The sequence below is a fragment of the Myodes glareolus genome, chromosome 7, assembly GCF_982192425.1.
Source record: "Myodes glareolus chromosome 7, mMyoGla1.1, whole genome shotgun sequence".
Lineage (NCBI taxonomy): Eukaryota > Metazoa > Chordata > Mammalia > Rodentia > Cricetidae > Myodes > Myodes glareolus.
In genome coordinates this window covers 77,149,263-77,175,405 of record NC_142032.1, presented here as the reverse complement: position 1 = coordinate 77,175,405, position 26,143 = coordinate 77,149,263, and the positions used below count along the sequence as shown (strand labels likewise).

Genomic DNA, 26,143 nt, shown 5'->3' with positions numbered 1-26,143 from the left:
GTTTGCTCGGCCCTTCTTCTCTGGTCCCCTCCCCTAAGCTGCACTGCTGCCGCGCCGCCCCCGCCCCTAGCACGCCTCCTGCCCCTCCCGGACAGCACAAGGGAGCCTCGTGCCAGCTCCGTGTTACCTGGGTAACCAGCCCGGGGACCACTCGTGCCCCCTCCCTGCCCTTTCTCACGCGCATCTCCTGGTGGGGCACCCCCTTCTTAAGTCCTCGGCCCCTCCCGCCAACGGTCACCGGGGGATCCTGGCAGAGACCTGGGTTTGTGAGGAGGCCGACCAGTGAAGACTGGGAGGAGGCATCCTGAGCAGCATAGATGGGTTAAGGAGACAGGTCTAAGTCTGGGGCAGCTGCAGGGGTACCGCATCGGGTTTCAAGAGAGGGGAGCCTGCAGAACTGAAGCCTTGCTACTCCAGGAAAGCAACAGCAATGCCTGATGAAAAGCTTAAGGGAGGGTTTATGGAAAGATCTGAGCAAAACCCAGAAAGAAATTCCAGCAAGCTAGGCAGATGTGCTGGGCCACATTGGAATGGGTAGGGCAAGCAGTCCACGACCACCATGGTAGAACTGAACAGTTTATCCAATGCTTCTGCATCTGCGCCAACCATGGCCTCCGGGATCTAAATGTGCAGGCATTTGGCAGGGCTCTATACAGACTGCTGCTGGGTTTTGGAAGGGAGGATAGCATGAATAGCCAGCCAGCTTGGGCACCCCAAACCTCCAGTGGGTATTCCCTAGAGACTTGGAAATTGCTCCCCACAGCCTCAGGATTCTTGGGTCCATCCTAAATCGGTGCTATAGCTAGAGGCTGTATCTCAGGAGGGGAGTCAGCACTTTGCAGGACAAGAAAAGCTGAGACCAAGATGAAGGCCAACAAAGAGCTCCCTCTTCTCCCTAAAAGGGGTGAGGTGCACATACGATGGGGGGCACGATGAAGATAACTTAGGAACCCAGAGACAAATTTTTATTTAAAATTTATTGTAATGGGGTCTGCGCAAAAGGAGGGAGGGGAAGGGGGGAAACATGCAAGGGACACAGGAACACGATGACATGGCCAGGGCCACAGCTTCTGTTGTGGGAAAGAGGAGAAAAGACCAGGGCTGGAGCTGGGGTGGAAGAGGGAAGGGGGAGACACCGTGGCTGCATTCCCCCACCCCCAGGAAGCACCTCTTGTCCCTGGCTCTCCTCCTTTACCCTGGCCCCCTAAGATTCCATCTCTCTTGTTCTGCCTCTGGCCCTAGTGGCTCCTTCTGATGCTCCCCTTGGCTTTTCCCTGGAGATACTCCAGTAGATGTTAGGATTTAGTCACTCCACCTTACTGAAGTATCCCTCTGCCTTCCCTGGTTCTGCCCCTCAATACTACTGTATCCTTTCTCTGGGACAGAATCTTAATCCCCCTCCTCTCTCTCCTCCCTCCCCCTGGGAAAAAACAACAACAAAAAAAGAAAGCACCAACTCCCCAGGAAGGGGCAGCAGACAGTAGGAGAGGGGACTCAAGGAGGAGAGCACAGGACCTTCTAGGGAAAGGCTCACAAATCCCTGGGAGGAAAGGCAAGGGGTTAAAGGTTGAGGGCAGTGGTTGCTGCTGTCCTCTGCCACCCCTGCTCACTGTCCAAGGGACTTCAACACAACTTAGGGGACAGGTGTTTGTAGGGTCAGCTCTGATAGGGAGAAGAAAGGAGCAGGAGAAACATTGTTAAAACCTAGTGAATTCCTTCTTCCTCCTCTGTCTGGAGGCTCCGTGGTTGATGGTGAGCAGTGAGTTGGTGGGAAGAGGAGACTGTACCAAGAGCTTTCCTCCACTCTTCCACTCTTCCCCTCTTCCCCATCAACCTGGAGCTCACCAGGGCTGGGAGGGAAGTGGCTGAGAGCTCACTGGTACCCCCTCTGCCCCAGAGAGGGAGCCCACAGCTGTAGGAGGGGCTGCCACTGCTGCTGCCGCCGCCGCTGCTGCCGCCGCCGCCGCCATTGGACAAACCTCACCAGTACCTACAGTGAGAAACACCAAGGATCACAGCACAACCTGAATGGCAAGAAATATGTTCCATGTCCCAGACTTTCCAACTATTTCCCTACTTCCCCTGGGACACAGCCGTTACTCACTTCCTATCTGGCCCCCAGAGGCTTTGGCCTGCCTGCTTACCCCAACAACAATTCTGTACTGCCCTCTCTTGACCCCGCATCTCCCTAAGCTGAGTGACAGATTGGCATCCCTAGCCTTCCTGAGATCCCCTATTGGGCCCTTTGAACTCCCTTGTCCCACACATCCCATCCTGCCCCCCCAGCCATGTCCCACGCCTTGCCTGGTGGGTGCAGGGGTCCCCCTCAGCAGGTAGGCTGTGGCTGGGGGGCATCTCCCGGGATAGGAGGGGCGGCCCCCCCCAGATGGGTCTGCATGTGGCCGGCCAGCTGGGCAGGGGTCTTGCAGTGCACGCTGCACAGTTTGCACAGGATGCGGTCAGCCCGCGGGGCCTGGAGCCCATGGTCCTTCACCGCGTGGATGCGCAGGTATGCTGCTGTGGTGAAGCCTATGGGGGGGGGGGTGGATTGCGATGGGGGGTGGGGGTCAGCCTGGTGGAGACCCCAGAGACAGGGCTGTTCTCCTAGGCTGGGGACACCCTCCTCACATGGCACTGTCCTCCTCCCACCACATCCTTGGTAGGCTGGGGCCAACTACTCCACTGGGACATAGCCCTTCCCTGAGCTTGGGGCCTGGTTTGAACGGTTCCTGGTCCTTGATCTTTAACAGTATTCTACAGAGATCTTCCCCCATAGCCGGGAGACCTCTCCCATTTGACAGGACACTGTTGCCTAGCTTTTTGAAGGGTTGACTCTCAGTAGAGACGGCTGTGTCCCCCCTCTCCAGTGCCCCGGTCTCAGCTCATTTAGTGAACTAACCACACTGAAAACAGCTCTCTCTGTTACCGGGCAGGGTGTGTGCTTGCTACACCCGTGCTGCTGTGCTCCACCTACCCCAGGAGCTGGAGACAAGAACTTGTGGCTGTGAAGTTGAAACCCTGGGGACTGGTTTTCTTGAGCCCTCCTTTCACAAATCAACCATGTCCCACTTCATTCTCCCCAGGCGCACCCAGGAGATGGACTCTGAGCCAGGGCACAGAATTTAGTGAGGTCCAGTTAGTTCTTAAAGGGCTCTCCTACATGCCACGAGCTCTTGGCTACAGCACCTTTAACCCACATCCGTGAACACACCAACAGCTTCGTGCCCACCCACCCACCCACTTTGTCCCTGCCCTCCTGGCATCCCTTAGCATGTACCTTTGTTGCAGAGCTCACAGACATGGTGAGGGCCTTGGCTGTGCACCTTCATGTGGTCCGAAATATAAGCCGAGCTCAGCATCTTGCCACACACATGACATGGCACCTTCTCCTCGTGTCGTACTGTGTGCGCCCGGAGTCGATCCTTCGTAGCAAAAGCTGCCTCACATTTCTGGGGGGGAGGGCGTGAGGGGTCACAGGAGAGTTAAAGCTTCGGGGAGTAGAGAGAAGGGAGCAAGATAAAGGGATCAGAGCCTTGGGGATCTTTGATCTGTAGGAAATGGGCGTGAGATGACCAGGCCTTGAAGGAGAAATGCGAAAATGGAGTGAAAAGGCAAAAAGAGAGAGAAAAAGGGGGTCTGAGAGGTTGAACTCAGACAGCTACAGTGAGGATCAAAATCATGAACACCAGGACAGGAGGCAGCGGTCTTCCTACCTCACATTTGAAGGGCCGCTCTGTTGAGTGCACTTGTCTGACGTGACTGTTGAGGTGATCCGGCCTAGGGATATGTTGAGGTGGGGGAGGGGGGTTAGGGCTAAGGTTCCAAGGTGAAGTGTGCCTCAAATCTGCCTAGCTTCCTCCAAAGTGCCTTTCCAAAAGCCCCAGCGTTTTCCCACAGAGCTTCGGTCCTTAGGCAGGAAATCCCTCAAGCCGGGATTCTATCTCTGCCCTGGAGGCAGCTTTGCTTCAGCGCAAGGACCCACCTCCTCTAAAGTACCACCCCCTGCTCCCAGTAACCACGAGGCTCACTTCCCTCCTCCCGGGGAGTGGTTCCCGTCCCCAGCAGCGGGAGCCGCCTCCCCACTAGGCAAAGACAGGCCACCTCGTTGCCCTCCCCCCCACCATCGGCCTAGTGGGCAGCCGAGGCCCCTGCACACCGGGAGAAGCTCTTGCCACAGTGGGAGCAGTTGTAGGGCTTGTGCACAGCGCCGTCATGTGAGCGCACGTGGTAACTCATGCGGTCCTTGCGCTTGAAGCGCTGCTGGCACACAGGGCACTGGTAGGGCTTCTCGTCCGAGTGCGACAGCTTATGTCGGTTCAGGTGGTAGACGTCGCGGAAGGCCTTGCCGCACATCTCGCAGGCATGATTCTTCCGGATGCGCTTTCCAGAGGCAGTCGTGGTCACAACGCCACCGGGCGCCACGGCGGCTGTGCCTCCGCCAGCCCCGGCTTCTCCCCCTCCCCCGCTGGCCCCGCTCAGCTGGGGCACGCTCAAGAGGCTCAGGGGCACCATGGTGGGCATCTTCATAGCACCCGAAGGGACCCGGCCAGCCTTGGCTCCTGTGTGGATGGCTTCGTGCCTCCGGAGGTTGTAGCCGTTCTTGAACTCCTTGGCGCACAGAGCGCAAATGTAGGGCCCCTTGCTCTTTGTCTTCTTCTCCAAGACAGATGCAACAGGGGCCACAGCGACTGTAGAGGTTGGGGCGACGACAGCGGTGGCTGCCGCGGCGGCGGCGGCGATCGTGGCGGCCGCGGCGGGGGGCGCGGCTTCGGCGGCTGGTGCGGAGACGGCAGGGGGTGGCGGAGGAGGCGCCGGAGGCTGCTTCAGGGCCGCTGTGTCCACGGTGGAGGCGGCAGCAGGGGCTGGGGGTGCAGTAACCACTGCAGCGGCCGCCGCCGCCGCGGCTGCAGCCGCCGCGGCCGATTCCTGCGCAGCGGCGAGAACCGGGAGCAAGTCCACTTGGAGGGGCTCGGCCGCCGGGGCCTGGGGCGTGGGTGGGGGCGCCGGTGCGGCCTGCAGAGACAAGGCGCCGTGTGGGCCGCGGTCGCTGGTCGGCGCCTGCCCGCCCGGCCCGGCCCCTACTCACCTGGAATGGACTCTGGGCGCAGCCCTGGGAGGCAAAGAAGCGGGACTGGAGCTCAGCCCCGACCTGCAGGGGGTTCTGGGCGTGACCCTGAGGTGGCGGGAAGGAGTTCATGAGGCCGCCCACCCCCCGGGAGTCCAGGCCCAGCACGGGGAAGGGGGGGGCCAGCAGCGTGCAAGGGAACACGGGGAACATGGCCTCGGCCACAGTGGGGCCCCCGGAGCTCAGCGGGAGCCGGGGGCACGGGCCGCGCGGGGCCCGGGCTCGGGGCGCCGCCCCCGGCCGGCCGGGTTGGGCCGAGCCGAACGCATGGCCCGAGGGCCGCCCCGCCGCCCGCGCACCCCGGCCGGCGGGAGGGAGGGAAGGAGGGCGTCTTGTGGGGCGCGGAGCGCGGCGGCGGCGGCGACGCCCCCTGGGTGGGGGCGAGAGGCCCCGCGGGGCCGAGGGCCGGGGCCGGGGGCGGGGGGCCCGGGCGGCGGCGGCGGCGGTGGCGGCAGTTGGAGCCTGGCGGGGCGGGGTGGGGGGAGCGAGGGAGCAGCTTCGGCCCCCGCCGCGCGCGCGCGCCCAGCCGGCGCCTCGGGGAGGGCGGGGGAGGGCGCGAGGGAGGGAGGGGGACAGCTGCGCGCGCACCGGGCGCGCGGAGGGGGGGTGGGACGGGAGGGAGGGCGGGCAGAAGGGGGTGTGGGAGGGGGGGCAGGGGCGGGGGGGCGGGGGTTGTTACCTGGAAGATGAAGCTGCTCCAGTTGCTGGGATCCATGGCGGAGGGAGGAGGGAGGTGGCTCGCGCTCACCCTGGGGCGGGAGGAGGCGGTGGGGGGGAGGGGGACCCGGGGAGGAGGCGCGCAGGGAGGGAGGGGGGAAGAGGGTGGGGGAGCGGAGCACACGGCGCGCCGGAGGGCGGGCGGGGGGCGCGAGGACACACAAGAGGCTGGAGCGGGCGCGAGCGCGGGTGCGCGCGGGGCCAGCGGGAGGGGGAGGCACGGGAGGGACTCTGGAGGGAGGAGGGACGGGGGAGCCACCCAGCAGCCCGAGTCGCCCCGAGCGCGAGACCCTCGAGACGGCTGCTGATTGGTTGGCGATGGTGCAGGTGGTGGGCGCGCGGGAGACTAGGCGGCTTCTCTTCCCCCACTTCAACGATTCCACCCCCCACTTCCCTCTGCTAGCAGCCGTTATTCCGCGCGCACGCGCACACAACACGGACGTCGTCCAGAGCAGAATGGGGAGCGCGCCCAGGGAGTTACAGTGGGGCGGGGCTAAGCTAGAAGCGCGTGCCCGCCTAACGGTCGTTGTTCTTAGGCTTTCGCTTCAGCTTTTTGATTCATCTAGGCCACCGTCCCCTTCCAGTTCCAGTGGTTTATTTACAATCTTGGCCTAGTCGGGATTTCCCAAAGATGGCGCCCAGATAAGTATCCCCGCAGAGCGTGACCCTGATCCCAAGGCCAATTGTGGCTCCCACCCCAGCCCTGCCATCCCTAAAAACCAGACTCAAGCATGGAACAAAAACTGTATTTACAATAAAAACATTATACAAGGGTTTTTAAAGGGAAAGAGTGTGAAGAGCTGGTAGTCAGGAGGAATCACAGGTCTGGCCGGCAGCCAAGCCCAAGAGGTTCGCCTGTAAGGAAGCATAAAATGCGTCAGTGTAGCAGCTGGGCTAGGGTGGGGCGGGGCGGGGCGGGGCGGGGCGGGACTGGGGCACAGCCTGCAGGCTGGTAGAGAAAGGTAAGAGATGCTCTTACCTTCAGGAAAGACTCCACCTGCTTTCCAGAGATGCCTTCTACCTGTTCCAAGTCCTCCACCTAGTGAGACAGCGTCAGTAGGAAGGAGGTGGACAGAGAGCAGGGGCACCCCTCTCCACCTGCCTTCCTAGGTTGTTACCTTGCTGAAGGGGCCATGGAGCTCCCTCCAGCCCAGGATGAGTTGGGCCTTCTTCTGGCCAATGAGATGCAGGCTGCGCAGATCCCGAACTGAGCCTTCATTCAGCAGATCCAATAATTTTTTGCGCCCATGTGCCAGTAACTCTGGGCTAATCTGTAGCTCCCAGCAGTCCTCTGCCTTTTCCACAGGCTTGGACGCAATTGATGGCTCCAGCTATGAGGTAACAGAAATGACAGCAAAGGTCTGTGGATGACTGCGAACACCTAATCACCTTCCCCCCCCACCCGTACTAATTTTGCTGGCCTGGTGTAATTCCCAGTTGCTGTGAAGATTCAATGACTATGAACCACACATGGAGTAACTAGGAGGAGCCTACAGTTCAGCAGTGGAGCACCGGGAGTGCCTACCGTGCTTGAGGACTGGTGCTCGAGAAAAAAAAAACAGGAGAAAAAAAAACATCCCCAGCTTGTCAGTTCTGGGGCAGTTCAACTAGTGTTCATTTTGTGTGAAGACCATTCTGCATGAGAGATTCTTAAATGCCTGTCATTTTCCCTAAATTTCTTACAGCTTAGAGAACCAATCAGTAGCAAGTCCAAGTGTAAGGGGCATCCAAAAAGGAAACTCACAAATGGTGGATACCCACTCTGAGATACACCATTTTTCATCCAACAGATGGTGGATACCCACTCTGAGATACACCACATTTCATCTAATGTCTTTTTAAGGCATCACTGTATGTAAAACATTCCCAAGTGGAAACGCGGGGTGGGGCTCACCTTTCTTTTGTGGCCTCTCTTCAGAATATGGATCTTTGGCTCTGCCTGTTTCTGAACTGAAAGCAGGATTAGGAACTGGTCAGGGCACAGGCAACCTCCTTCCCTCCCTGCCTCCCATTTCTCCAACCTCTAGGTTTTGTTGTTTCCAAGAACTTTGTTTTTTGAGACAGGGTCTCACTCTATAACCAAGGCTAACCTGGGGTTTAGGGCAACCCTTCTACCTCGCCCTTCTGAGTGCTGGGATCACAGGTGTGTGCCACCATATCCAGCCAAGACCCTGCTGTCTTTAACTGGCATGACAAGCACCAGGGCATCTTCAGACCCCAGGGGAGGGTGTGAGCGACAGGACAGCTGGGTCAGCCCAGACCGTGGGGCTAAACTTACCCAGTTGCAAGGGCATCACCACAGCCTTTTTCAGAGGCTTTGCCACTGTGTCTGTACAAGAGGGAAGGGGCTGGAGAACTGTCGGAGTGTTCTCTTTATCCTTTGGATCCAGCGCTTCCTGGGCTAGCACCTTGGCCTCCAGTTCCTTTTGCTTCATCTTAAGCCTCTGTTGGGAAGGATCATGGGAATATGTGACTCAGCCTCAGTCCCGAAGTAGCGGATTAGGAAGGTGAGCAGGCAGAGCTCTGAGGTCCAAGAGGATAGATGTAGGACCAGTAGGAGAATCGATGAGGAGACAGAGTTCAAAATAACTAAGGGTATTCTAATGATCAGGGGGCTACTTAAGAGAATAAGTCTTCAAGCAAGGAAGCCTTGTGAAATGGAGTTTTTTTTTTGTTTGTTTTTGAGACAATGTCTCACTATGTAGCCATGGCAGGCCTGGAAATTGGTATGTAGATCAGGCCAACCTCAAACTCACAAAGAGCTGCCTGCCTCTAGGCAGATTATATATTTTTATGTGTGTGGGTATTCTGCCTGCACATATATTTGTACATTATATGTATGCATGGTGCCCTTGTGGGTCAGTAGACAGGGTAGGATCCCTTAGAACTGGAGTTATAGGTAGTCGGGAGCTGTCATGCGATTGCTAGAAAGTGAGCCCGTCTTTTTTTGTTGTTGTTTGTTTTTCTTGTTTTTCAAGACAAGGTTTTTCTGTAGCTTTGGAGCCTGTCCTGAACTCACTTTGTGGACCATGCTGGCGATGAACTCAGAGATCCGCCTTCCTCTGCTTCCCAAATGCTGGGATTAAAGGTGTGCGCCACCACCCCAGTGTTCTTAACTGCTAAGTCATGTCTCTAGGTAATTATGTCTATGTACTTGTGTCTGTATATGTGCCCAAAGACGCCAGAGAGATGTAGGCTCTCTGAAGCTGAAAGTTCTAGACAGTTGTGAACTGCCTGACATGGGTGTTAGGAATCGAACTCTGGTCCTTTGCAAGAACAATGTGCTCTTAACTGCTGAGCCATTTCTCTAGACTTAAGTAATGTATTTCTAAGTTGGACGTCCCCTCTTATCTGATCTCAATTTTTTCTTTTCTTTTTTTAATTTTCAAGACAGGGTTTCTCTGTATAATGGTCTTGGCTGCCTTGGAACTAGCTCTTGTAGACCAGGCTGGCCTCGAACTCACAAAGATCCGCCTATCTCTGCCTCCCAAGTGCTGGAATTACAGGCGCGTACCACCACCGCCCAGCATCTCAATTATTTCTTAACTCAGTTTTGAACCCTAGCACCCACATGGCAGCTCATAACTGTCTTAACTTCAGACCCACGGTATCCGGCATCCTGTTCTGGCCTCCCATGAACATACATACATGTAGTTCATAGTCATATATGTCAGCATAAAAACCCATATACATAAATAAATCTTATGAAAATATGTTCTTCCTTGCTTCTCAAAGCTGGTTAGAATACTAGGTCAGCTTCCCAAACAGTTACCTCAATCTCCATGTTCTTCTCCTCCACTGTCTTAATAAGCGCCATCCGCTCTCGCTTTGGAGTGCTCAGTAGAGGTGTCCCGTGGCTCCCCTGAGAGGCCAGTAAACGATCCAAGCTCAGGAGGCTCTCCAATGTGGCTGGGTCCATACTGCGTAGCTTCCCTAAGAGGCTGAGTAGGAAAAAGGGCTGCTTGCACCTACCTCATCACCTCCAGTAGAGCAGGACTACCTTTGTCACGCCTTACCTTGGTGTCATCTGTTTGGAAACAGTTAACTAGCCTCTGAGTATAGTGTCTTTATCAGGTGAAGTAAATCCTCAGGGATACCAGAATATTAGGTTAAAAGCAGCTAATAAGCACTGAATGCCACACATTAGGGACCTAGCATTCTGCTCTGTCTAGGAAGCATTTGTGTGTGGTAAAGAAAAGAGAGCTAGGGAGCTAACTCAGCAATTAAAATAGTTGCCATGCAAGCAAGGGGCCTGAAGTTGGATCCTTAGAGTCCACAATAAATGGCAAGCGGGTGTGGCGGCCTGCCTATAATTCCAGCCTCAGAAGGCAGACTCGGGGTGCCCCAAGTGCAAGCAGGCTAGGTATATTTGTCACAACAGGGAGTTCTCAAGGAATAAGGTACAGGAGTGATTGAAGAAGATTCTCAGCACGTGTGTGTACACACATACATAAATGCTACAAACATGTATACACGAAGAACTAAAGAGTAAGAGCTGAGGGATTAGCCATTTGGAAGCAAGTGGGGAAAACGCCACAGAAGAGGTCCTCGTTAGCAGGTATATGACAGCTACTTAGGATAAGACCCTTTGTCCAGTGGGCTGTACACACAGGAGTCTTGTTCCAGCAGTCCTGGCTATCCGAGCACAGTAACTTCTAGCCATCTTTGTTCTCTCTGAAATATTCACCCTCACCCCTGGTGAAAACTGTCTTTCCCATAATGCCTAGTTAGATTATCTGTGCTACACTGAACTAGCTCCTTAAAAACACGGAATCGATCCTGTCCTGTTCTTTATGCAGAGGTCGCAGAAGAGCAGCAGCAGAAAGCTTAGGTAAACAGCACAAGTAATTTTTCTTCCCAAATTTCACAGAACAAGCCATTCTTTTTGTTTGTTTGGTTTTGTTTTTAGAGACAGGGCTCCTCTCCATAGCTTTGGCTATCCTAGAACTTGATCTGTAGACCAGGTTGGCCTAGAACTCAGAGATCCATTTGCCTCTGCCTACTGAGTGCTGGAAGTAAAGATATGGGATTAACTGCCTGGTACCATTCTTTTCTCTATTATCTACCTGGCTTTTTTATAAACTTAGGTTCCCCATTTCCTAAAAGTGAATCCTCAAGGTCAAGGTCTGAGTTTGATGTGCCCCATTTCGGAGCTCGCTCTTATCCAGAGTGACAATTTGGCCCTTTGGTGAGTTTAGGTCGTAAGAGTGAATTCACTGGGGAAAAGGTTCAAGGATTTGACAGGCTAAACCTCCTGCTAGCCAACAGCTATTACAGATGCCGCAGGGAAGACCTGACTCTCACCTCAGTTTCTCGGAGGCAGGGGCTGGAGCTGCTACAGACGAAGGGCTCCCAGCTGATTCTTCTTCAGGGCCTTTGGCTTTCTTTGCCTCTGACGGGCCTGGCAGTTCTGTCTGAGACGGCTTACCAGGTGCCAAAGCTGAGAAGAGTGGAGGGATAGCAAGGAGAATCAGAACGGTCCCCCTGGTGCTGGTGCTCAGCAGTTTTGACAAACTCCAATTGTCCTCACCATGAGGCTGTAGACTCTCATTGGTGAAAGGCCGATTAATCACTTCCTTGGACCTAGCGGTGAAGTTTAACGCTGAGATTGTATCCTGGTAAAAACGTCTTTCAGGAGCAATATTGGCAATGATGATGCTATGAGCTGAGCCACCCAGAGAGTCCTAGGGGGTAAGAATTGGAGTATGGTTCAGACTCCTAGCCTTCTTATTCCTTGACGACAGTTCCCACTACCCTAACCAGCAGGCCTAAGAGCCACCTTCTTTAGTCCCCTTTGGCCCAATATGGGTAGACATGACCTGCAATAAGCGAGTGAGCTTGCTGTCCCGGTATGGTATGCGAGGGAGACCCTGACTTAATGCATCCACCACTTTGCCTAGTACAAAGAGGGAGGAATTGATGGCTCCACTCTCTTTTAGCCGAATGCCCTGGTTGCCTGTGCGACGGTTGTCCTCTGAACCAGCCAAATCAATAAGATAGAGTTTTCCTTCCCGCTGGCGAAATGGAGCCAAACGTTCACGCTGGTCCACCTAGGGGAAGATCAAGGGGCCCAGACTGAGTTTAGGCTTCAGGGGCTTCCCAGGGCAGGCCCTTCTTCCTGTCAGTGGTCTTACCTTGACCAGGAGTACCGCATGACTGCGGGAAGAGCGCTGGTTGAGCCGGGTGGCTCCCACAGAGCGATTTCTACTGGCTGGCAGGAAGTGCTGCTCAAAGTCAGAGAAGCTAGCGATTGGCTTCTGTGTGAGGCCGGGAATTAGGATGTTCCCTCGACAGTCCTCTCGGATCACTAGGTCTCCTGATGCAGGATCCAGGAGGTCTAATACCTATTTGAGCAGTGATAGTAAGGCCATTTCTCCATGAAGAGGGTGTTTGCTTCACGGGGATTAGGGTTCTTGTCTCTACTGGATTGCCAGAGCTCTTCCATCTGATAGCCCACTCCACCTTTCCAGGTCTCACTACATATACCTCCTTAATCTAGAGCGGAGCTTCATGCTCTAGAAGGCACTCTTTGACGCCTCACCTTCTCCTGATAGATCTCTAAATAGGACATAGTGACGGAAAGGTCCCATGGCCGGCCCTCTGCACTTTCGTCCCTTGTGAGCTGCAGGAGGTCCATGAGAGCCCTGGGAATTACTCCAGGTTGTTCTGGGCTGCCCAACATTGTGTGTGTCTTCCCTAGGGAATGAGCAGAGGAAGCTGTGAGGTTTTCCTCTCAGTTTTCCTGACTCCTTCTCATGTACAGTTCTCTTCTGGCTTCTCACCTGCCCCAGTAGGCCCATAGGCAAGCACACTGGCATTCTGCCCTTCCAGCAAGTGCCTTAGGATAGGCTGTACTGAGCCGACATAGATGTCCTGCTGAGTGCTCTTCTCCCCATAGAAGGCATCGAACCTGTAGGCAGAAAAAGGAAGGCATTAGGGCATTAGGTTGACACCCTAAACCTAGATGATGCCGGCTTTAAAGGCTCTTCCATTTCTTGAACAAAGACCTTGAAAGTGTCCCTGGAAAATCTACTGTATTCCAGTCACTGTGTTGATAATAGGAAACAGAAATTAATTTCACATTGCAATCAGATACCCATACTTTGCAATGATTCAGGAGACGAAGATAAGAACACACTAGGAGGAATAAATGATTGTGCTAAGGCAAGGAAGCACTGCCAAGCAGAAGAATACAGAAACAAGACATGGTGCTTTGTGCAGCAATTTCCATTTTGGAGGGAAGCCTAAGCTCAGGAAGTCCCAAGAATGACCAGGTAAACCAGGCATCTCCCTCCCCAAGCATATAAAGCAGTAAGGGCTGCCGAGAGTCGCTCTCAGACCAGCAGAGCAGCTTGAAGAGGCTCACTGCCTGCAGACTGTGCAGTCATCTCCAGGTCCCTAGCTTGTCTGAGCTGTCAGCTGTTCTGGGCTAAGCTTTGGTGATGCAGCTATCTTTGGGTCACTTCTGCTCCTGTAGTAACTTACTTATTCCTGTAAGTAAACCCAATACAATGCACTGGATCACCGAGTTGGACGTTGGTGGTGTCCTTACTTGGTCTGCGGTTGGTTCCCACTCTGGGGTGAGTAGACATTTGTTCATTATATCCCCAGCAATAGCGTCACACAACATGGTGTGAAACGGCCTCTCAACCTTTTTCTTGAGGTGGCACTTTAACAGGGCGGATAAAAGGCCAGTCTAGATTCAAACACAGCTCATTCACTACACTGCGGCAAGAGAAGGCTGAAAAGGAAGGAAGGAAGCCAAGCTATTAAGGACCTACAACTGGAGCAAACTGATCTTCTATAAAGAACCAGACAACAAATATTTTAGGTTTTGTGACCATGTGGACCTTCCAAAACCACTTAACTCTAAGGCTAGTCACACAGCTCTATTGTGTAATAAAAGATAAACTTTTTTTTTTTAATGGAAAAGTCTGAGTGGGCCGGGCAGCACACCACCTGAGCTCCCAGCACTCAGAAGGTGCCTCAAGAAAGAAAACTGGGAAGCCAAGGCCAGTCTGTGGTTTGCTTTGGTTTTTCCAAGACAGGGTCTCTCTGTGTAACAGTTTAGCTGTCCTAGAACTCACTCTGTAGACCAGGCTGGCCTCAAACTCAGAGATCACCTGCCTCTGCCTCCTGAGTATTGGGATTAAAGGTGTGCACCACCACCACCCTGCTCAGCCTGTGTTTTATGAGACCTTGTTTAAAACAAACAAATAAAACAACCAAACTGAAGACTCCTGACTGAACTTAACCTGTGGGCTGTGGTTTGCTACCCTCTAGGCCAGACTACAGGCCAAGTTTAAACTTTAAAATCCCATAGACTCCCTTAAGGAGTTGCTCTCTTGTGTGCCATTCCCAAATCTGCACAGTCTTCTCTGGATTGGCTACCACATCTGTTTTCCTACCCTTTCTATGTATTTTCTAGAACCTGTTTGAGGCAACACTGCTCCTTCCTCCCTTTGTCCCAATTTCCCCAAGACTGAGATCCAGTTCAACCTCTGGTCTTTGTCTTCAGTATTCACCTGTACACCACGAGCACCTAAATCATCAAATGAGGTTTGGGGAACAAAGATTGGCCTAGCAAGGAGTAGGATCCTGAGAGACAGATCTCAGGACCTGGGAAAGTGATAAAGTGAGCAGGTCTAGATAGAGGAGTAGCTTGAACCTTACTGATATTTGAGTGTCTCCTGGTATTTCCTCCAGTTGGCCACCTCAAGAGAGCAGCTGTCTATGCCTCGTACACAGGAGGGTTCGCTTGCTTTTGTTGCTTCATCCATAAATGGCCGCAGTCGTACAGCCACCCTCACTCGCGCTGGAGGTGGGCGCCGGCTAGCCCCTACCTTGCTTAGGCAGCGACCAGCTCCTGGAAGAGACCAGTTTTCGGTGTTAAATTTTGATGGAAGCACAGAGAAACGGGAGCCAACTTTTCCCGGAGGCCCAGGGATGCCTCTTAAGGGGAAGCGAAACATAAGACAGATACAAGCGGGTAAGCTGTTTCCAATCCAGACCTCTGCTGTTCATCTGACAATCGCTACACCCTGTGCATCCTACGTATGGCAGCTTGAAAGCAAGGAGAGCACAGTGACACCACCTTGATCCCAGCACTCGGGAAGCCAGCCTGCTCTACAGAGAAGTTCCAGGACAGTCAAAGCTACACAGAGAAATTCTGTCTTCAAAAACATAAACAAACGAAACAAAACAAAAAACCTACTTGTTGGGGTTGTTATAATAATAAATGTAATTCATATAAAAGTGCTTATCTTCTGGTACTTGATTTAAAAAGAAATCCAGTTTTATTTATTTATTTGGTGGGTTGTTTTGAATTATTTTCGTTTATTTTATCAGTATTCTGCGTGTGTGGATGTATATGCACGACATGTGTGCCAACAGGTGGTTTATAAGCCACCATCTCCACATGAAAGCAGGGCATTAAATCCAGGTCCTCTGGAAGAACAGCAAGTGGGACTGGAGAATCGACTCAGCAGTTAAGAGCACTTATTGGTTTCGCAGAGGTCTCCTATGTGGCAGCTCACAGCTGTCTATTAAGTCCAGTCCCAGGAGAATTTGATGCCCTCTTTTGACCCCACAAACACTAGGCACTCTCGTGGTGCACATACATACATGCAGGTAAACACACTCATGCACATAAAAATAACAAAACTAAGTAAATCTAAAACAGCCAGGTGATAGTGGCACATGCCTTTAATCTCCAGCACTTGGGAGGCAGAGGCAGGTAGAACTCGGTGAGTTTAAGACCAGTCTGGTCTCCAAATCCAGTTCTAGGACAGCAGGGGCTATACAGAGAAACCCTGTCTAGAAAAACAAAGCAAAACTAACTAAATAAATAAATCTTAAATAAAAAAAACCCCTAAGAACAGCAAGAGCTCAACCCTGAAGTGAATTCTCTAGCCCTTGTTTTTGAGATAGGGACTCACTGTATAGCCCAGGTAGCTTAGAATTTGCACGATCTTGCCTCAGTATTCAAGTGCTGGTATTACAGGTACATGGTATTAGATCCAGGCTAGTAAGTGCTTTGTTTTATTGACATCCCCTACTTCCCACTTACAGGCACAGTATGAAGGATTTAGGCCAGGGATTCTCAACCCATGAGCCTTGACCCCCTGGGAGTCAAAGGACCCTTTTATGCAGTCTCTAAAAACCCATCGGGAGGGCTGGAGAGATGGCTCAGTGGTTAAGAGCATTGCCTGCTCTTCCAAAGGTCCTGAGTTCAATTCCCAGCAACCACAAGGTGGCTCACAACCATCTGTAATGAGGTCTGGTGCCCTCTTCTGGCCTGCAGACATACACACAGACAGAATATTGTATACATAGTAAATAAATAAATATTAAAAAAATTAGAAAAAACCATCGGGAAACATAGATATTAACATTATTATTATTCATAATAGTAGCAAAATCAAAGTTATAAAGTAGAAATGAAACAACTTTATGGTTTGGATCACCCACAACACAAAGAACTGTATTAAAGGGTCCCAGCATTAGGACGGTGGAGAACCACAGTTTGGGCACTTTGCCCCTCCTCTAACAGCTTGTTAATGTCAAAGCTTCAAATGAGGTCTAATTCTGAAGTCCACACACGAATTACCAGACCCCTTCTGTGTATACCTATGACATTTGGAGTCAAAGACAATGCTGTCTGGCAGTTCTCTGACCCCAATAAAGTCACTTAGCCACTCCAAACTTAATTTCTCTCTACAAAAATAACAGTATTTATTACAGAAAACCCATCCAGACAAAAAATGTATATAAAGCGTTCAGCATAGTGCCCTGCAAGTCTCAATGTCAGTTGTTGCTATTATAATTATCATTCTCTTTCTTGACATATTTTAATCTCAGCAGCTTGCTTCTACCCAGGATCCTAAGGGACTTCATACTGCCAGATTCAGCAGACACACTCAGTCTCAGCCTGAACCCTATCTGTCTTCCTAAGGAATTCAACACTCTTTTTTCCTTCGTTTCTTTGTATACACACACAAGAAGAGGGCACCAGATCTCATTACAGATGGTTGTGAGCCATCATGTGGTTGTTTAGAATTGATCACAGGACCTCTGGAAGAGCAGCCAGTGCTCTAAACCTATGGGTCATCTCTCCAGCCCCCGGAATTCAACACACTTATGAGATACCCTTTTCCCTTGGTTTCTATGCCATCCATTTCCCTGACTGTTTTACTAGTTTTCGATTATTCCTTAGTTTAATGGTGTTAAATGTTTCTACATTTAACCTGTCAGCTACAGGTTAAATGACCTACACCCTGTCAGCTTCTGTATGATTAGCATTTTGAGTTGTGTAATTCTCTGTTGTGGGGCTCACACTGCAGGCTGCTCCACATACACCCACTAGAGCCCAGCAGCATTCTCCGTCTTCGTCTCCAAGTCGTAACAAACAAAATATGTCTTCAGACGCTTCCACATGCTCCCGGGGCACAAATGTCACCCACGATGAGACAGCTCAGATTCACTTCACAGGCAACAGCCACCTCCTCTCAACACCAATCACCTTTTTTGTCATTTTCAACGAACATCTTCAAGCCGATGATGCCCTTTAGCCTCTTCATAGCAGAGAGCCGACTCCAATTTGCAGGTCCTCCGTTCAAGCTACCATCTCTAGGATGGTTCTGAGGTGCCTCTAATTCCACCTGCGCTAAACCTTTCCCATCTATCTCTCTGCAACAGGTTCCTCACAAAGGCCTCAGACTCCAAAATAGGAATTTTAAACTGTCTTCTTTCTTCCACATAATCATCAATACCTGTCAGTTCTTCTTAATTTAAAATATATTTAATATTATGTATGTCTGTGTACCACTGTTGTGATTAGTTTTATATCAACTTGACACAAGCTAGAGACATCTGAAAGGAGGGGACCTCACCTGAGAAAATGCCTCCATAAGATCCAGCTGTGGGCATTTTCTTAATTAGTGATCGACGGGGGAGGACCCAGCCCATTATGGGTGGCGCCATCCCTGGACCGGTGGTCTTGGGGTCTATAAGAAAGCAGGCTGAGCAAGCCACGATGAGCAGCCAGTAAATAGCGCCTCTCTAAGGCCTCACCTCTACACCAGTTCATCTCCAGGTTGCAGCCCTTCTTGAGTTCCTGCCCTGAGTTCTTTCAGTGATGGGTTACAGTGTGGAACTGAAGCCAAATAATCCCTTTCTCCCTTAGCTTCTTTTGGCCATGGAGCTTCATCACAGCTATGCTAATTTACAAAAGCCTGTATGTGCCTGGTGCCTGTGGAAGCCAGCAGAGGAGATCAGATCTTCTGAACTGGAGTTACAGATGGTTGTGAGCTCCCATTGGGTGCTGCGGACCCAATCAGGACCCTCTGAAGAGCATACAACTGTCTTAGCTGCTAAGCCACCTCCCTAGCCTCTGCTCTATCTTTCTAAATATTTATTTTTGTTTTGTGAGAGTGGCTGCCTTGACCTCCCAATCCCCCTGCCTCAGCCCCCTGAATGTTAGGGTTACACCAGTGGTGGGCTTTAACTCGTCTCCGAGTGTGCGGACCTACACGTGTCTGTGGGAATGCATGGAGGCCGAAGGTCAACCTCTGGTGTTCCCCAAGACGGGATGAAACTCAGGTCCTGTGATAAGGGCTTTGCCCAACCAAGCTATCTTCCCAGGCCACTCCTCTCTTTTAAGAGGAGAAAAATGAATCAAAGAACATTTTGGCCTTCTTTATGTCTAATAACACTAGGTCTTTTGGTCCTTTTCAAGGTTGAGTAAATCCTGCCCAAACTTTGAAACCTGTTTTGACCACCATTTTCATATTTCTCTGTTTATGTGTATGAGAGTTTGGCCTGCTTGTATGTATTTCCACCGTGTACATGCCTGATACCCTAGAATCCCCTGGAACTGGAGTTACTGAGAGGTGGGAGCCACCATGAGGTGCTGGGAACTGAACCCACATCCTCTGGAAGAACAAGTCCAGCCCTAACTATCACTGTTTCTTTTTGTTGTTGTTTTTGTTTTTTAAGACAAGGTTTCCTGTGAGTAAGCCTGCCTGTTCTGGAACTCCCTTTGTGGACCAGGCTGTCCTTGAACTTAGAGACCTGATTGCTTGCCTGTACCTCCTGAGAGCTGGGATAAAGATGTGGGCCACCACTGACGCATGGAACTATTGTTTCTTTTAATAAAAAGCCTTCTCAAACTGGGTGGTGGTGACACATGCCTTTAATCCCAGCACTCAGGAGGCAGAGGCTGGCAGATCTCTGTGAGTTTGTGGCCAGTTTGGTCTACAGAACAAATTCCAAGACAGCTCCAAAGTTACACAGAGAAACCCTATCTCACAAACAAACAAAACAAAGCAAAGCTAAACTAAACAAAAGCCTTCTCAAAACACTGAAGGGTTTGTTTCAGCTTCTACAAGTTTCTGTCTATCTACCATTGTTTTCATGATACAACATTAGTTCATGAGACTGCTTGAAAAGGACCTAGCTACCTCTAGGACAGGAGCAGCATTCATTCAAAGACTTCAGTTTTACTATGGACCAGACACAGGGGGTCTCAGCCTGTACTTGGGCATAATCGACAAGGGAAGCGCATTGCTGGAGTGTGAATTTAGACCTCCCCAATTCCCAGTACTAGCTAGTTGTGTCACCTTGGGTGAACAAGCTACTTAGCTCATGCATGCCTGTTTCCTCTTGTCCAAGTACAGGAAGCTGGTGAGCCTTCGAGGTTGAGAGTGTCTACTGCTCTTCCAGAGGACCCGGGTTTGGTTCTCAGCACACATCAGGCAGCTCATAACACCTGTAACTCCAGCCCTAGTGGACCCAACTCCCTCTTCTGGCCTCTGCGGGCATCCACACACAGGTGACGCACACAAGATAAAAATAAACCTTTTTCTTGAAAGCAGTTACCATCTCGGATCTCTGTACAAACATTAAACCATTCATTATAAAATGCTTGCAGCCGTGCCTGGGGCGTGGCGTTCTCCTTATGTCTGCCTCCCCCAAAGGCTGAACAAACAGCAGTTACAGACCAGAATTCGGTCTAAAGAAAGAAAAGACAGGCATATGCAAATCCACTTAAAAACGATTCCGAAATTTCTGACTGCCTTTCCAACATGAAAATAGAATTCAATTCTACGGCTAGAGGGGAAGTTCAAGTCTTTGATTTGTCTTTGCCAGAACTCGCAGCGATGCCAAGCAGAGCCTTCAGGCGTCCCGGCGAATCCCCTGAGATCTCTGGGGACCCAGACACCAGGTCTCTTCACTGCTCAGTGCTCACAGATGGGGTGGCTGCCCGGCTTTACAGACAAGCAAAGGGCAGCGCACAAAATGTGCAGACACTAGACGGGCACCGGAGCCCGGGCAGCGGGTCTCAACCGGGCTTAAGGCGGGGAGTGGAGGGCAGGGGCTTGCGGTGTCCACCCCCGCACTTCCGCCCCGCGCCGCGGCCCCCCCGGATTCTTCGAGACAACCGCTACTCCGTAAGCTGAACACAGCTTCGCCTCGCCCTCCCGGCCCGCGCACCTGAAGTGGCCGCCGCCATCTCCCGCCGCCTCGGCCTCGCCTTAGCCCCAGAGTCCATACGCCTCTCTTCTTCGGGACCCGCTTCTCTCTTTTGAATTGCCCGGGTCCCGCCCCTCTATCAGATTCGACCAGTCACGACTTCTCACTACCGGAAGCCTCTGTTATAACGTACTACAATTCCGCCTTCTTGGGCTCACTTCCGGTCCCAGAAGCAACGCTTCCAAGGGATAGGCCCTGCAGTCTGTCATTAAGTGGTGCGCACCCGAGGGTGCTGCACCTTTAGGATTTTGGATTTCCAGGCACGGAATTGGCAAAGTGCAAACTTTTCCTCCTCAGCTACGAATCTGAAAACCCTTGATTGCTTTTATCTTAACGTTATCGGCGCTGAATATACAAGTTTTGCCTTTTGGAGCGGACATGATCTCTATAGAGCCCTGGCTGTCCCGGAGTGACAGGCAGGGCAAAGGTTTCTCTGTGGTAACCCGAAATTGACACGCTCATCCCTTTTCTACTGTGGGAAATTACCCAACCCTGTTCTAGAAATTTGGGGTTGAAATGCCCCAGCTAAACTGCTTGTTTTACTTTTCCTTGTAACTGCCAACCGGGATGTCGTTTTTCTGTGATTAAAATAAAAGCTCCATGAAAAATGCATTTGGGGCTTCTCCATGAGGAGTTTCTCTCCAAGCATTTGCAGATCGGCTTACTACAGATTCTCAACTCGAATTTTGGTCATGCTGAGTGGTCTTTAGGTTTCTATCCCGCAACTGGAACTCACTAGGTAGAACAGGCTGGCCTCAAAATCACAAATATGTACCTGCCTTTGCCTCTGCCAGAATAAATGACACCACCATGCTCTTCTGTTTCTGCGTTTGTTTTTCATGAAAAAAGCCTGATCTCTTCAGTTCAAGGCTAACCTGGACCTGGTCTACAAAGTGAGTTCCAAGGGCCAGGGCTACACTGTCTCCAAAAAAAAAAAAAAAATGGAGTGGGAGGAGGAGAAGAGAAGAAAAAGGGTTTCTGTGTAGCCATGGCTGTCCTGAAAGCCACTCTGTAGACCAGGCTGGCCATTACTCAGTTCTGCCTGTCTCTGCCTCCCCAGTACTGGGATTAAAGGCGTGCACCACCATTGCCTGGCCAGGGTTCAGAAGTCCAGCCCAAACAGCTCCTACCTTTAATCCCAGCACTCGGAACTCAGAGGCAGGCGGTTCTCTGTGAGTTCTATGCCGGGCTGGTCCAACAGTGAGTTCCAGAGCATCCAAGGATACACAGAGAAATTCAGTCTTGAAACAAAAATGAATGATAAAAGCCAAGGTTTAGATTTATGGTCCATAAAGGGGTATTACAATGTAAAGTGTTGGTTATGTTTTATTTTGTGAGACAAAGTATTTTTATGTAGCCCTGCCTGTCCCAGAATTCACTATGTATAACTAGGTTGAACTCAAACTCACAGAGACCTGTCTGCCTCTGCCTCCCTAGGGCTGAATTAAAGCCAGGATCAAAGTTCTGTGCCACCATGTCCAGCTCAATTAAAAATATTGCTTGGCATTATTTACAGTTCTAGAATGGGACCACATTCCACACAGTAAATACTGATTGGTTATGGTCTGTTGACTTTAGGTTAACTGCATTACCGTGGCAACGGAAGCTGGGTTGTTCGGAATCTTGCTTATTACTTTTTTTTGAATTCTTGAATGGAAACTTTCTGTTTGATGTTGTATAAACTTTCCATCATTCTGAATTTTTTGTCGTTGTTATTGTTTATTTTATTTTGTTTTTGTTTTTTGAGACAGGGTTTCTCTGTGTAGTCCAGGCTAGACTCACAGAGACCCGCCTGCCTCTATTTTGAGTGCAGGGCTTAAAGGTATGAGCTGCTAGGGCTGGGCTCCTTTCTTTCTTTCTTTCTTTCTTTCTTTCTTTCTTTCTTTCTTTCTCTCTTTCTCTCTGTTTTCTTCTTCTTCTTCTTCTTCTTCTTCTTCTTCTTCTTCTTCTTCTTCTTCTTCTTCTTCTCGTCTTCTTCCTCCTCCTCCTTCCCTCCTCCTCCTCCTGTTCTTCTCCTCCTCCTCCTCTTCCTCCTTCTTTCCTCCTCCTCTTCCTCTCCTCCTCCTCCTCCTTCTCCTCTTCCTCCTCCTCATTCTTATTCTATGGGTCAGGGTCTCACTCAGTACTCCAGACTGGATTGGGTCTTACTATGTAGGCCAGATTTGCCTCATACTCTAAGGAACCCTCCTGCCTTAGCCTCTTAATGCTAGGATTGCAGGTTTGAGCCATCACACCTGGCAAAATAAAATATTTAAAACGTTTTCACCACACAAGACAGTATGCAAGCATAAATTTGCTTTCTTTCTTTTTCTTCTTTTATAGATTTATTTACTTATTTATTCTGTATACTGTGTTCTGCCTGCGTATATGCCTACAGACCAGAAGAGGGCACCAGATCTCATTACAGATGGCTGTGAGCCACCATGTGGGTGCTGAGACTTGAACTCAGGACCTCTGGAAGAACAGACAGTGCTCTCAACAACTGAACCATCTCTCCAGCCCCCAGATTTGCTTTCTTAATCATTCCATATTGTAAGTATATATCAAAGCATTGCGCTGTACTGCATGTATAATTCTTTCAATATAAGAGCACTTTTTTGTGGGGGTGTTTTGTTTGTTTACTTCAAGACAGGGTCTCACGATGTTGCTCTGACTGTCCTGGAACTCTCTATAAAGACCAGGGTGGCCTCAGACTCACAGAGATATCTGCCTGCTTCTGCTTTCTGAGTGCTGGGGTTGAAGGCGTGTGCCACTATACCCAATTTGTAATTTAAAAACCAGCGAGAGAGAAAGACGCCATGCGGCAGAGGGCATGTGAAGGGGTTTTTATTAGAGGAAAGGAGATGGAAAAAGGGGGACAGAGACAGGGGAGTCAGGCCTCTGGAGAAAGGAGGGAGAGTGAGAAGGAAAACCTGAGGGAAGCAGAGAAAGAAGCAGAGTGAGACACAAGAGGTGGGCAGGGCCCTAGTGAATGTGCATGGGGTTGGGGGATGATCCTAGTGGCTGTAGCTGTGAATGTATTCTGTCAGGACCCTAAGGGCAGGCCAGTGTAGATGCCTGAATACTAACCTCTCCCTTTTTTGTTAAAGGTGAGGCATTGGAAAGGGATATCAGGTGAGGCCTGATGAGGATGTTTCCTGCTGACCTGGGGGCGTCATTCATCTTTGCGGAACCTGGGAAAGCAGGGGTGTTGGCCACATACCTGGAGTATCCAACCATTTCACTTCATTGACCAGGCTCTGTGGAACCACACTTGAGAGGCAAGTCGTCACTCAAGAAGTAGACAGAGGTGGAAAAGGGGAGGGACCACCAATCATGCCAATTTTAGGTGGAGGGACCCAGTGATGCAAAGAAGCAAGGCTGTCATCTGTGGTTGGTTCCCAGTACTTTGTATACCGAGTGTGGTGGCACATATTTGTAATTCTAGCACTTTGAAAGGTGGAAGCAGGATGATCCAGAAGTTTGAGGTCCTCAGCTCCAGAAGGAGTTCCAGGTTCACCTGAAGTATATGTGACCTTATCTAAAAAGGAAGGCTAGAGAGTTGGGAGTTTCTTTCTTTCTTTTCTATTTTTTTTGGGGGGGGGGGTAGGGATTTTTAAAGACAGGGTTTCTCTGTGGCTTTGGAGCCTTTCCTGGAACTCACTCTGTAGACCAGGCTGGCCTCTAACTCACAGAGATCCACCTGCCTCTACCTCCTGAGTGTTGGGGTTAAAGGCATGTGCCACCACCACCTGGCAGGAGTTGGGAGTTTCATGGCTGAGATGGTTCAGCTCACAGACTATTCTACCCAGGACTTGAACGTTATACTAATTTTGTCAGGGTCTCCCAGCCAATGCCCCAGAAACAGGAAGCAGTCTAGAGAACACAACACCCACATTCCCAAGAAGTAGGGTAGGTGGCTTTTGGTCAATCAGTGGATTATGGATGTTTGTCATCATTTATGGGGGTTGGTTACAAGTTGTTATTAGTAATGCTCAGGAAAAAAGTTAAACAGAGGAAATTAGATTCAGGGATTTCATTCTGTAAAGAAAAAAAGGGAGTATAGAAATGACAGGATGAAAGGATAGATTATTGAAACTACTTTTAAACTAAAAAAGCAACTACTACTAGTCTTAAATATTTTACAATGGTATGAATTTTTTATAATGATAAAAATTTAAGGTTGTTTTTGTTGAACATACCATACACACACACACACACACACACACAGACACACACACATATATATATATGGGATTTTAAAATTTAAAATAAATTAAAAAAATTTTTTTGATGATTTAAAATTTTTTTATGATTTCTCTATCTTTATTTTATGTGCATTGGTGTGAAGGTGTCAGATCCCCTGGAACTGGATTTTCAGACAGTTGTGAGCTGCCATGTGGGTACTGGGAATTGAACCCAGGTCCTCTGGAAGAGCAATCAGTGCTCTTAACCGCTGAGTCATTTCTCCAGCCCCTATATATTACTCTTGCTTAAGTTATTGTACCTATGCAGCTCATTTAACACTTTAATGTAAATTTCTAATCCTTGAAAGTTGTTATTACAAACTATATAGGATAATAATGAAAAGCAGGTTAGTAGTTAGTCACCTATAACAATTAAACTTGTAGTTGTGTTAGGTATGTTTTCAAGGTGAAAGAGGTGTACTTATGTATACAGGTGGTCTTCAAACACGTCAGAGATCTACAGAAATATGACATGTAAGGTGTTTTAATAACATACAGCTTTTCATGACAGTGAGACACGTCTGCTCCTGGCAGCACCAATTTACTTCAAAAAGGATGGTTGGCATCAAAGAACCTCCATATGCACTTTGCTTTCTTTGTGACAAAAACTAGCCATTTGAGCAAGAGACTGCCCTGCCTCAATTGCTGACAGTATGGTGTCCAGGTGGACAAGGAGGACACACAAGAAAGTAGCTGCTGATCTTTGTTAAGACAAAGTGGGAGAGTCCTTCAAAATTCTTCCTTCACAGAATAGTCTATAGGATTGCTAGGCCTGCAGCCCGAAGATGGATGCCGTAATGTCACAGAGGAACCGTGGTTGATTGTCCAGGCAGTCAGCTTTTTCTGTCATTCTATAGTTTTGGAAGATGTTTGCTCTGAATTTTCTTTTTACTCAGGTAATATTATCTCCTTCTTGCATTGCTGATGGAGTCAATGATGAGTTAGTTATAGTCACAGTTTTCTGTTACCAAATTCAGAGAAAAGTCACAAAGGGGGTATAAAGTATATGGGGTCGAGAGACTTCAAAGCTTGAATTATTCATTTAGGAGAATGTTTTGAGGTCTAAAAAGATAATTTTGAGATGGTAATACAAGTTATGATAGAAAATGATTTAGGTATATAACTTTGGACTAAGATAGGATAGATAATGGTGTACTTTCTCCAAATTTGCCAACCACAAATGGACTGGACATTGTTAATGTAAATTTTACCTGATAATTGTTCTTACGGTATTAGAGTTCAAATCTTTTCTTTTTATTTAGACAAAAAGGGGGAAATGTTGTGGAATAGCCTTTTTGTACACTATGAAGATGTGTTACTCTGTTTGGTTTAATTAAAAGCTGAATGGCCAATAGCTAGGCTGGGTTTACAGGCACAGAGGATACTGGGAAGGGGAATGGAGATGCCAGCCAGATGATGAGAAAGCAAGAGGTGCAGGAGGACAGGTAAAAGCCACGAGTCACACGGCAACACGTAGATGAAGAGAAATGGGTTAATTTAAGTTATAAGAGCTCATGGGATAAGTCTAAAGTATAGGCTGAGC

At 50.0% G+C, this 26,143-nt stretch overlaps 2 protein-coding genes and 1 long non-coding RNA gene across 8 annotated transcripts; 1 reads left to right on the top strand and 2 right to left on the bottom strand.

Moving 5' to 3' along the window:
- Positions 1–22: 22 nt before the first annotated feature.
- LOC148121470 (uncharacterized) lies at positions 23–3,375 on the top strand. 2 transcript variants are annotated; one of them, XR_015738428.1, is made up of 3 exons: positions 23–262; positions 764–904; positions 1,898–3,375. It is a non-coding gene; the product is annotated as an uncharacterized LOC148121470 (long non-coding RNA). The 2 variants fall into 2 exon arrangements; XR_015738429.1 differs by having other exon boundaries at positions 23–334.
- Maz (MYC associated zinc finger protein) lies at positions 963–5,943 on the bottom strand. 5 transcript variants are annotated; one of them, XM_087908426.1, is made up of 7 exons: positions 5,805–5,943; positions 5,087–5,173; positions 4,157–5,013; positions 3,714–3,777; positions 3,278–3,449; positions 2,305–2,529; positions 1,851–1,990 (listed from the first exon to the last, which is right to left on the bottom strand). In XM_087908426.1, the coding sequence occupies exons 1-6, from the start codon at positions 5,838–5,840 to the stop codon at positions 2,327–2,329; spliced, it is 1,419 nt and encodes a 472-aa protein (XP_087764552.1). In that variant the 5' UTR covers positions 5,841–5,943; the 3' UTR covers positions 1,851–1,990; positions 2,305–2,326. The 5 variants fall into 5 exon arrangements, with proteins under 5 accessions (XP_087764553.1, XP_087764551.1, XP_087764552.1 ...); XM_087908427.1 differs by lacking the exon at positions 2,305–2,529 and having other exon boundaries at positions 963–1,990; positions 5,805–5,940; XM_087908424.1 differs by lacking the exon at positions 5,805–5,943 and having other exon boundaries at positions 5,087–5,501.
- A 629-nt stretch (positions 5,944–6,572) lies between these two features.
- Kif22 (kinesin family member 22) lies at positions 6,573–20,490 on the bottom strand. The gene is made up of 14 exons (XM_048454969.3): positions 20,336–20,490; positions 14,516–14,708; positions 12,625–12,752; positions 12,384–12,538; positions 11,977–12,186; positions 11,662–11,892; positions 11,373–11,526; positions 11,147–11,282; positions 9,615–9,783; positions 8,121–8,286; positions 7,737–7,792; positions 6,961–7,173; positions 6,822–6,881; positions 6,573–6,697 (listed from the first exon to the last, which is right to left on the bottom strand). Exons 1-14 carry the CDS (start codon positions 20,391–20,393, stop codon positions 6,650–6,652), a joined length of 1,977 nt encoding a protein of 658 aa, XP_048310926.1. The 5' UTR covers positions 20,394–20,490; the 3' UTR covers positions 6,573–6,649.
- Between the last annotated feature and the right edge of the window lie 5,653 nt (positions 20,491–26,143).